Source organism: Ailuropoda melanoleuca, chromosome 6 (genome assembly GCF_002007445.2).
Source record: "Ailuropoda melanoleuca isolate Jingjing chromosome 6, ASM200744v2, whole genome shotgun sequence".
NCBI lineage: Eukaryota > Metazoa > Chordata > Mammalia > Carnivora > Ursidae > Ailuropoda > Ailuropoda melanoleuca.
The window spans coordinates 87444454-87456835 of NC_048223.1; the positions used below are offsets into that span (position 1 = coordinate 87444454).

The 12382-nt window shown below is 38.7% G+C and overlaps 1 protein-coding gene across 2 annotated transcripts in view; it reads right to left on the reverse strand.

Moving 5' to 3' along the window:
* Positions 1-223: 223 nt before the first annotated feature.
* The window catches only part of WAPL (WAPL cohesin release factor), a 76790-nt gene continuing 64631 nt past the window's right edge, over positions 224-12382 (reverse strand). For both annotated transcript variants that reach the window (XM_011219944.3, XM_011219943.3), the window contains exons 16-19: positions 8994-9201; positions 6459-6547; positions 2880-2975; positions 224-2578 (exon numbers count right to left, since the gene is read on the reverse strand). In XM_011219944.3, the coding sequence (XP_011218246.1) occupies positions 2513-2578; positions 2880-2975; positions 6459-6547; positions 8994-9201 (459 nt within the window). In that variant the 3' untranslated portion in view covers positions 224-2512. The remainder of the gene's footprint in view (positions 2579-2879; positions 2976-6458; positions 6548-8993; positions 9202-12382) is intronic.

Genomic DNA, 12382 nt, shown 5'->3' on the forward strand with positions numbered 1-12382 from the left:
GCAGAAAATCACCATCCTTAACCTGAGTTTGAGAGTTGACATTACATTCAGAGAAGTATTAAAAACATGGAGAAGTACACAATGTTTAACAAAAATTGGTTTTTATGTGTATGCTGAAGGGAAATTCATGTTAACAGTCATGTTTCCCCTTAGTCAGCTGTATCAAGTTCATGAGATTTCTTCCTCCAAAACAGTTCAACAGATTTATGTTAAAGACAACATGTGTATTGAAAGTAGCAATTTTATTTGAGTTAAAATTATTTACAAAAACCCAAAGACATACTTCATGAAACTGGTACAAACTATTTTTTTTTTCCTGCCGTTGGCTTTTGCTCCAAAGATCACAGCTGAGAAATACTGTATAAAATAAAAATAGGATTGGATTCAGAAAAGTACTCTACTGTTCTAATTTCCAATTGGTAGTATTTACAGAAATATTTACAATGGAAAAAAAGGTTACTTTAAAACTTTAATTTGCAAGTCAGCCTCAAGTACCCTAAAATGCAGAGTTCTCTGAGGATTAAAAACACACAAATGCACTGCCGCTGGTGAGGCGACTTCTCCCCACCCCCCCCACCAAAGTCTGCATCTCTATCAGTGCTTGACAATTAGTTATTATTTAAAAAACAAAACAAAACAAAAAACTGTTAAACACTGAGGTAAATCAATTCTCAAATGATTACCAGTGTAACAGAAAAATGTAGTTCGCCCTGATTGTTCTCATCCAAACATTTTGTAATATTCTTTACCATCTGCCACAGTTTACCAAAAATCTGTTCCTTTCCCTAAATCCAATGATTAATAAATATCAATGCACTTTAAAATTATTAAACAAAATACATCTAACTAATTCAATTTTATGAATATCATTTATTGATATACTTTTAAAATAGTTTGCTAAGCTAGCTTTTATACTCAGGGCAAATAAAACCTCAATCTTTCCCAAGTTACACTGGCATAACTATGCTGTTAAAGGGTGATGGGTGGGGGTTGGGTGGGTAGAAGGAAGGAAACAATTTGCCTGGAATCAGTTACTTCCTTATAGATTTCCCAACAATCTGCATTATCAAAAATAGGAAGACAATAGAAGGCAGCCACTGCATTTAAAAAACATTACAGCTGGCACTGATACAAGAGCCCCGATTTGTCACTTTATACAAGGAAATAACAAAGTCTAAATGAGTAACAATTAGACTTTTAGCTATTTTCCTCAATACACACCAAACTAATATTTTTATGGCTTCAAGTTTTACAAATCCAATGAAGAAACATGATATAACTACCTGAAAGGTATTTTATAAAAGTATTAATGAAAGAGATCTCTGGAAAGCCTGTATTCAGGCCCAATCAACAACAAAAAAAAGTTTAACCAGTGGTCTGAACAATAATTAACACAAGAAAGATTTGCAGTGTTGTGAAATTAAATATATAAAATGTGTTTGTGTGTTCTGTGAATGTTTTCCAAACACAATGTTCTATGAACTAAGAATCTGAATGAAAAAAAGGATCTTCTCTGAACCAGCAATTTAAGGCTTTGCGTTTATGCATTTGATCCTGTCACTCTATAGAAGAATATACACATTATCTGGAAACATGAATTCCACATTGGTGTTTTAGCTTCCTTACATTTAACTGTACTGAACATTAGAAAATATATCTAGAGAGATCTCCCTCAAAACTTAACGTTTCAAGAGCCTCCTCTAGCATTATGCTGAAACTACCCTGGGTTTGTCTATTTTGCTTTATCCTTTAACAGGGCACATCATCTCACATAATATTCCCTCAAACTGTTGTTGGTCTTCTTGTGTCTACAGCTATGACTCTTCATGGTATGATAACATGGTCATGGTCTCAAAAGTGAAAAATAGTTCAACAACCCAAACCAAATCAAAAATAAAAAAAATATACTTTTAATCCCTTGTGTCTTTGGATTCCATCTAATTTTAAATATAGACAGTAGTTCAGGGAACAACAATGAAAAAAAATTCACAAAATTATTAAAAGCTTTATTTACGATTGGAATCATTCAACAAAAAAGCAAAAGCAAATGAGCCTGAAAAAGGAACTAAGCTGTTGTCTAGAATGTCCTCAAAACATTCGATACCTCAGTAGCTAAGCTGCCTTTGCACCTGGCTGGCATGACAACAGTGGCTCCACATACACAGCAGTTGCACTAACAGCAGCACAAATTTTCCCCTTAAAACTTGCCCAGAATAAAGCAAGAGAGCGAGGGGAGAGTATAAACTCTGCCAAAGTAAGTGTATTTAAATACTGCATGGAATTGTTAACAGCCTGAACCTTTTCCCTCATTTTTGATAGTTGCAGATTGATGTAGTAACTGTCATTTAGCAAATGCAGAATGCATGACGAAGAAATCAGGTGGCCTTAAAAATCCAAACATGAATGATACTGATGAATGTTCTTGGTATATCTTCAAGGACTTCTTTCATGACTTTTCTTTGTCTAAGAATAGCTCCAGCATTACCGAGCACCTGAAGCAAAGGTAAAGCAGCTAGCAATGTTCCAAGTATTCAATCACTCTAGAGATAGATTTCTGGCCTGTGGTTCCAACAGCACACTGAAGGGAGGGGAAGAGAGGAAATAACGGTTAATATTTAACAAATTTTAACAAGCATCAAATTAAAGCTTACATTTTTTAGCTTCACTAAACTGAACACTATGAATCAAAACACACTGAACTGTGGCTTTGATAACAGAATATCAATATATTTGTCCATAACAACAATTATCTTAAAAATAACCCATCAAAAGAGAGTCCCTTTTTGCTTTTAGTCGTGAGGGCCGGATAGTATCTTCATTTCTACGGTCATTAATGCATCATATTTATGACCACAGCAGCTGTAATAGAAGCTACTTACAGTAAGATTCATGAAGCTCAGGAATTTTTTGAGCATTTCTGTCATTATTGAAAAGTCCCCTTCTGGCAGATATTCTCGCACAGTGGTCACATTGATCTGAGAAAACAGATCAAAGAAATGTTGGTCAGGTGGCAGAAAACAGGAGTTTGCACTGTGTTGCTGGTTTTGGCACATACCTTCTTCCAAACTTCTATGAGGTCCTGAACTCCTTGTTTAACGTGCCATTTCCTTTTCCACCCTCCCAAACTCTGCGTTTGTGTGTGTCCGTCCATTCCCTACCCCATCCCATCCTCAGGTAAAACTGGCAAAAACTATACCTGCATCCACATTTACTTTTGCAAATATGCAGAACAATGCCTGAAAGAACAAACTGCTCTGTTGAGTTTATGTGTGTTGGGGTGGGAAGCAGTGTCAAGAAAATAAGGGGGAAACTGAGAAGGTACTCAGGTGCTTCTGGAGTAACAAAAATCGTCATGTTCCTATGTAGGCTGGGAATTAACTAGATCTTTCTAAAGATAATCTCATTTCATGAGAGAATGTCAGCAATGCCAGGGGAGGACATTACTCTCTCTCTATATATATATGGTTATTAACCAATCTGCTACAAGGAAAATATATAACTTGCTTAAAAACCTCTTCTGTTTCAATATATTTTTTCAATGTTTTAAAGGTTCATAAACAATAAAAGGAAAGGCTCTTTTAAGTATGTTCACCTACAACAAAAAACACAAAAAGAAAATCTGTCCCGAAATTTTAGGCCACAGGCAGGGGGAGGTTTCTGATTTTTGTTGATGGGGGCAGGGAAAAAGACTATGTATTATGCTTTTAAGAAAGTTGCCACTGGTCCCCTCTCTCCCTTATTTTTTTTAAGGTGGGGGGGAGGGAGAGAGAGAGAGAGAGAGAGAGAGAGAAAATCTTAATCAGGCTCCATGCCCAGCGTGGCACCTTGGGCGGCGGGGGGCTTGATCTGGATCCTGAGATCATGACCTGAGCCAAAAATCAAGAGTTGAATGCTCAACTGACTAACCCACCCAAGCACCCCTCTCTCCCTTTAAAAAAAAAAAAAATTGTCAGTGTACTTTTGAAATTATAAAGAAACAGAACAGTATGAATACAGTTTCAGAAAAGACCTAATAAGCGTTACTAAAGTAACCATATGCTAAATCACGCAAGATCAATCGCCCATATTCTAAGTGAGCCACCTTCACACCAAAAGCCACCACCCGTCCCCAGCTGTGAGTTCGGGTGCAGATTTACTCCTACCAACACTGCAGCTAAAACACAGAGATTTTACAAAATGCTTAAAATATATACTGAGGTGGTGAATATTACAAGGGCAATCCTGATGGCACTACAGAGCTAAAGGAAAGCTGGGTTTAAGAATGTCTTTAAACAATTTCCCAGAAGGCAGCATAACAACTTGGTGGTAGGAAGAGCAGTAGCTATGGCGGCTATGAAGGCTGCTCAGTAGACAAGTGCATTGCTATGATACAAAATAAATGATCAGACCCTGGGTTTTGAGTGAAACCCTCAATAATCAAACCCTTTTCTATCAATTCTCTACAGAATGTAACATACAGTGGCTGGCGGCATGGGAAGGGCAGTCATAGCATGTGTTTTTTAACAGAGAACAGCAGGTACCAAAAAAAAAAAAAAAAAAGAGGGGCTCTTTCAGCAAAGCATGCAACTCCATCTCGGATTTGTGAGTCTGAACCCCACACTGGATGCAGAGATTACTTAAATAAACTTAAAGAAAAAAGAAAAAATGAAAAATGGCATGGCTTATTTGGGAAATTAAGAAAATACCCAGCAGGTATGACAGATTTAGAAAAAGTAGAAGCAGTTTTAGCAAGTTTTACTTGTAGCAGTGAACAAGGTCCTGATACCCTAATGATGGTAAAGCCGAGAAAGACTGGTGATAGTGATCAGACGTGCTCTTTGAGAAGTTAGCTGTGGCGGCAGTGTCCAAGATTTCAGGAGTGCAGTCAGAGAGCAGGAAAGACAAAGACCAGTGAGAAGACTGGCCACTGCAACGCGCCAGATGCATGGTGTGCAATGGACGACGACTCAATTCCCTGGGCTTCCTAACCATGCAGCCCTTTTACCACAAAAGCCGCATTTACTATAGTACAACCACCTGCTTTCTCATCTCATCTCTCTTCCACTTATACAAATTGTAAAGGAAATTGGTTTGCTGAATGTATATCAACTAGTTTTTTTGGGTTAATCATAATGACCCCCCCCCAAGGCAATAAAGACATCTAGAGTTCTACGAATTCACAACATTGTCCAGAGCTTAAGGACTTTATGATCTCTTTGGAGAAGAGAGATACAGATGAATAGGAATTTATTTACATGAGAAAAATGGCCAAAGATAAATCACATGTGCTAGTATCATAAATTAAGGTACAGACCAATTATTTAAGAAAGAACTGAAACTAGGGTGTGTGCAAAATAGAATACCTAAACATCATTCAATTTAAATAGTATGCCCATTGTTTTTTGGAGACCTGCCTCCCCCTCTTTCCCCTTTGCTTGATGCATGTTTCTCATTTGCCCTTAAAATCTCTGAATTTAAGGAATTAAGGGAAAGGACTGAGCTTAAAAGATTCCAGAAAAGGGGATAAAGATCCTGCAGGGCCTCCACAGCCATGATGAGAACTTTAGTCTTTCCTTGAGCGCCGTGGTGCCAGCAAGGGCCACAATGGAGCAGGTTACTATGCATTTAGATCCGAGCTTGACTATAATATAAATATGGGACAGACAGGGAGTCGGGGAAAAAAAAACACAAAAGAGAAGCCAACCCTCCCTTTCACTATAGAAGAGACTTCCATTCTTGCCTCCTGAACGCCCTTGGCTCCTAAGGAAAAGAATTTCCTTTTCATTTTAAAATTTGGCTCTTGCACTAGACCTCTCTCTTCCTTAAAAAGTCCTCCCAATGACTGTCCCAATAGCCAGAACTGTCTGCTTCCATGCTGACTCAGCCCCACCAACTAGACACTAATACCTCTAGTTAAATCATCATAATCTAAATCTCACATAGTAATCCCATTTTCCTTGCCAGTAAGTGGTTCAAACAAAAGCCATGTGAGCCAATTCTGGCCAAGATACGGGGAAGTCTACTTGGTGCAGTGGGTATGAAGGGATCCTGGGGGAAAAAAAACTTTGCTCCTAAAAAGAAACAGACAAGAGGACAAAAGAAAAAGACAACATGCAGAGGATAGTAGGGTTTAAAGACAAATTTTCTGAGTCCTTGACAGTATCACTAACCCTACACTTTACCATCTTAAGCCAGCTGAGCACTGGTTTTATATTATGCTTTTACTTCAACCAAAGCCACGTAAATCAATTCATCCATTAGTCAAAAACTTTCTCATAAATCCAATTACTCCTATTTTGGAATGTACCTTTAAAAGTTCACCAAAAGAAAAAAATAATTATAAAAAGTTCACTAAATATTTGCAAGTTTTAACATGAGGAGGAAAATAAAGTAATACGTAAGTCAATTAGGTAATGGTACGAAGTTGTCACAATGGAATCTTTTTAAGACACATAAAACAATACTGAACTCTTACTTACCGGACTCTCCTGGCAGAGACACCCAAGAAGGAGCGCTGTGTATGAGGCCACAATGCAATCCTCCATGTGTTTGCCAGCATGCTGAAGGGCTGAGAATATGTGAACAAAAAACTGTAACAGTAGATCACTAAAACCAAACAAAAAACAACAAAAAAAACAACCCCACCCAGAACACCAACAATTCTGTTAGTTATCTTTTCTACAGAACTCCTTAAACATTGATAGATGGTGCTAGGAAAATGGGATAGCCACACAAATTAACAAAAAATTACGCAAATGGTAGAGGGACCTTCATATAAGCACAAAAACCATAGAACTCTTAGACAAAAATAAAGGACTAAATCTTTATGACCTCAGGTTAGGAAATGGCTTCTTAGATACCACACCAAAACCAAAAGCAACAAAATTAGATAAACTGAACATCAAAACTTAAAACTTTTGTCTTTCAAAAGACACCATCAAGAAAGTGAAGAGGCAAGGGAGATATGTAAATGAGCAATAAGCACGTGAAAACATGCTTGACACTATTTATTCAATGGGGAACTGCAAATCAAGTGACATATACCTTCACACCCACTAGGATGGCTAAAATAAAAGACAAATATCTATTTGTAAGGATTTGGAAAAACCAGAACCCTTATATATGGCCAGCAGGAATGTAAAATGAAGCACTCATTTTGGGAAAGAGTATGGCAGTTCCTTAAAATATTAAACACTGAGTTAACAAATAATCCAGGGGCGCCTGAGTGGCACAGCGGTTGGGCGTCTGCCTTCGGCTCAGGGCGTGATCCCGGTGTTGTGGGATCGAGCCCCACATCAGGCTCCTCCGCTATGAGCCTGCTTCTTCCTCTCCCACTCCCCCTGCTTGTGTTCCCTCTCTCGCTGGCTGTCTCTGTCTCTGTCGAATAAATAAATAAAATCTTTAAAAAAAAACAAAAAACAAAAAACAAATAATCCAGCACTTTCACCCAAGAGAAGTGAAAATGTATGTTCACAAAAAAACTTGTACATGAATGTTATGTCACAGCAGCATCATTCGTTAAGAGCCACAGGTGGACACAACCCGAACATCCATCAACTGATGACTAGATAAACAAAGTGAGGTACACATCTACAATGGACTATTTAGCTATAAAAAGGTATTAAGTACTAATAACATGTTACAACATGAATGAACCTTGAAAACATTAGGCTGAGTGAAAGAAGCCAATCACAAAGGGCACATATTATTCCATTTATAGGAAATGTCCAGAAAAGGCAAATTCAGAGACAGAATTAATGGCTGCCACTGACTGGGGAGGGGAGAATAGGGGGTAATGGCTGCTAAATGGGTATGGGGTTTCTTTTGGGGGTGATAAAAATGTTCTGAAATTACACAGTGGTGATGGTTGCACAACCTTGTGAATGAACTGAAAACTACTCAACTGTTCACTTTAAAAGGGTGAATTTCACCTTGTTATGGGCTGAACTATGGCCCCATCCCCTGCATATGTTGAGCTCCCAACTCCCAGTACCTCAGGGTATGACGACACTTGGATAGGGTGTTTAATTAAAGAGGTGGTTTAAATGAGGTCACTGGGGTGGGTCCTAATCTGTCTGCCATCCTCATAACAGGAGATTAGAACAAAGATATACACAGAGGGAAGGCTATCTAAAAAGACAGGCAAAAGATGGCCATCTACAATCCAAGCTCGGAGAGGCAAGCCTGAGACCAACCTGACACGCTGATCCTCCAGAACTGTGAGGAAATCCATGTCTGTTGTTTAAGCCACTCCGTCTACAGTACTTTGTTACAGCAGTCCTCAAAAGCTAACACTTACCCCAGTTATTAAAAAAGACTGCTAAGCAACCCAAAATATTATGCCAAAGGAAACATGAACACTTAGAAAATGGAACAGCAATTCCTTAAAATACTAGAACTAATGGCATTAGTGGAACAGTGGGCATAAGAGAAAGAGGCTAGACTCAGAGAAAGACATTTGCTGGGACTTGCTTCCTAGCTTGATGAGGCTAAACATATTACTTAATTTCATAACTTGAGTGATAAATGGCTATCCCGCAGTACCTGCATAAACAATAAATCCAATACCAGCTGCTGACAACAGATAATAAACGTAATGTCTCCGTCAGTGTATTCCTTACTGTGCTTGCAAGCTACTACATACCATTTGAGAACTATTACTCTAACTTATGATAATAAATCTCAATTTATAAAGTGAGGCTCATAAAAAAATCTCAAAATTTCAAAACTGTAAAGACCTTTAGGAGTCTTATTGCTCAACCACTGTCTTTTCAGGTGAGTAAAGAAAGGCCAGAGCAGAAAGGAAGGCAGACACTTCCTGCACTGCATGTATGCCTTTCTCACTGCTAGAAAGCCAGCAAAGAACTCCTATGAGCACTGAAATACTAAAGCTTGTCTGCAATGAACTAGAGAGGCCATAAAATAATTGCAAGATTATGACAACACATGAATTGAAAATGTTTCAGAGGGAGAAAACATATCCAATTTGAATACACTACTTAAAATAAATGTACCTTTATTGAGGTCAAGTTCTTCATCATCCTCCTCCTTCTTATGTTTCTCTTCTGTACCATCGGCCTTTTCAGTTGATACCCACTGTATTTCTCCACTTGTCTCTTGCCACTCTCCACTCTTATCATGCTGAGTGGTGGGAGCATCTTTGATCAATTCATCTGTTTTACTTTCTGCCAACTGGGCTGCTCGTTCTCGCTCAAGGAATAGCTGATAAAAATTATTTTTGAATAATTTTGAATCATTAAAAGAACACCAAGCAACATGTATGTACCCAAATATACGGTATGTTTGCTTTTAAATTCACTAACCCTAAGAAGCATGCTGTCTGGTAAAAAGAGGTAAGTTAACAACAAAAGCTTTTACTCTACATCCAACTGAAGGCAAAAAGGAAAGTATAAATGCTGCTGGGATTCAATCAAGTAAACTAAATATATCAACTAATGATACAGGCATTCTGTTTGTAGGAATGCAAATCCCAACACTCGCCCTTCAATTGGATAATGACAGGCTATTTCAAGCAAAATACACAAACTTGATGCAAAAAAAATTTTTTAAAGCCTGAACAGACTGAATAAATTAACAAAGGACACCAAATAAAACTATGTGATATTGGGGAAAAGCAACACGGCCTCTTTAAGAAGAATTTAAAGAGAGAAACAGTCGGTTAAGTGTCTGACTCTTGATTTCAGCTCAGGGTAATGAAATCGAGCCCTGTGTCAGGCTCTGCACTGGGTGTGGAGCCTGCTTAAGACTCTCTCTCTCTGGGATGCCTAGGTGGCTCAGTTGGTTAAGCATCTGCCTTCAGCTCGGGTCATGATCCCAAGGTCCTGGGATCAAATCCCACATAGAGCTCTTTGCTCAGCAGGGAGCCTGCTTCTCCCTTTGCCTGCTGCTTCCCATGCGTGTGCGCGCGCGCTCTCTTTGACAAGTAAATAAAATCTTAAAAAAAAAAAAATTCTCTCTCTCTCTGCCCCTCCCGCCACCCACCCTGCCGGCTTGCTCACTCACTCTGATAGACAGATATTAAAAAAATAGAGATAGGGGCGCCTGGGTGGCACAGCGGTTAAGCGTCTGCCTTCGGCTCAGGGCGTGGTCCCGGCGTTATGGGATCGAGCCCCACATCGGGCTCCTCTGCTATGAGCCTGCTTCTTCCTCTCCCACTCCCCCTGCTTGTGTTCCCTCTCTCGCTGGCTGTCTCTATCTCTGTCAAATAAATAAATAAAATCTTTTAAAAAAAAAATAGAGATAAACAAGAACTAGGAAAAATAAGCAAAAGGTCTCAAGAGGACTCAGAACTGAACCTCAACTAATATTATTAACAATGGAAGTACACCGTTAGAACTAAATCACAAAGGAACCACTGAATTCCTTGCTTTCATGTACTTTATTTTCCTTGTGTTGGTACAGAGCTGAATGTATGGAAAGCATTTACTAATATGATTTGGGAAGAACTCCAAGATACTAAAAACAACTACCTGAAAATCAAATGCCAAATAGATCTCAAAAATTTGTTGAGTATGGAGAAGAGTGGTATATAAACTTTAATACCCTTAGGAAAATAAAATTTGAGCTTTATATAAAAGTCGTATTAAAATTTCTTAAAAATCAGGGGACCCCAAGACCCCTCTGGAGAATCTGTGAGGTCAAAATCATATTCATAATAATACTGACTTCTTCTTTCATTCTCTCATGAGTGCACGGTGTTTTCCAAGAGCTACCTGTGGTTATGTTATTGCTCTGACGGCTAATGGAAGAAGTGTCTTTGTTTTATAATTTTCACAGTTTTGATTTCAGAGTCAGTAAATTCAATAGATCGAACATACATAAACAAAAATTCTCTGGAGTCCCCAATAATTTTTAAGAGTGTAAAAGAACTCCTGAGATCAAAATATTTGAGAAGAGAATGATGGGGTCCTAGTTATAACTCAGGAAAAGATCAAGTTGTTGTGGACTACCTTCTTTCAAGTATCACTAGTTTCAAAAAGGCCAAAAGGATTAACAGGGTAGCAAAGGTCTCAAAAACAATGAAATGGACAATTCATTACCAATTCTGAACATGTACAAATTGTCATTTAAGGAAAGAAATAACAAAGGTAGTTAGGAACCTATTAAATTGGGGGAAAAAAGTTAAAAACTGCAATGGCCACCACTGTCAAGAAACAAAAATTGACATGCAGTTTTTTGGGAAAAGTGTAAACTGAGGAGAGGGACTATGTTTAGTAGCTGGGATCAGGTGAATTAGGGATATTTTTACTTCATTTTTTAAAAGTTTATTTATTTAATCTCTACACTCAATGCGGGGCTTGAGGTCCTAACTCTGAGATCAAGAGCCACACGCTCCTCCAACTGAGCCAGCCAGGCACCCCACAGAGATATCAAATTCTTTCAAAGATTTTTATTTTATCTATTTGTCAGAGAGAGAGTGCACAAGCAGCGGGTATGGCAGGCAGAGGGAGAAGCAGGCTCCTGCTGAGCAAGGAGCCCAATGTGGGACTGGATCCCCGGACCCTGGAGTCATGATCTTAGCTGAAGGCAGACGCTCGACCAACTGAACCACCCAGGCGTCCCTCAATTTTTATTTTTTAATTTTTTTTGTTAGTGCCCAATAATTTATCAGTTTCTTGTAACATCTGAGACCTCAAATTTTAAGTATACATATTCTGATACAATTCTTTTTTTTTTTTTTTAAGATTTTATTCATGTATTTGAGAGATAGCATGAGGTGGTGGCGGGGAGGGAGAGGGAGAAGCAGGCTCCCCACTGAGCAGGGAGCCCAATGCTGGAGTTAATCCCAGGACTCCAGGATTGTGACCTGAGCCAAAGGCAGATGATTAACTGACTGAGCCACCCAGGCACTCCCTGGCACAATTCTTAAGCCAGGAAATTACTCCACAGACATACTATGAAAAGTATTCCCTCACCCCCAAAAAGGGGAAAGGTATGGCCCAATATTTAGGAACACAAAGTACTAGACACAGATCAGACCAGAAGTAAATGCTTGAAGGACTTGAACTGGATGGGATTGGGGCTGGGATGTGATTCCTAATTTGTTATTAATAATTTTCTGATTCAGGGGCGCCTGGGTGGCGCAGTCAATAAGCGTCTGCCTTCAGCTCAGGGCGTGATCCCAGCGTTCTGGGATCGAGCCCCACATCAGGCTTCTCTGCTAGGAGCCTGCTTCTTCCTCTCCCACTCCCCCTGCTTGTGTTCCCTCTCTTGCTGGCTGTCTCTGTCAAATAAATAAATAAAATCTTAAAAAAAAAAAAAAAGACAAAGACATAGTTGTTAATCAACTATCTGTAAAAGTTAATGAGCTAGAATAAAGGATATTTATAGTGTCCCTTTTTAAAAAAAAATAAATAATTTTCTGATTCATCAACAAATATGC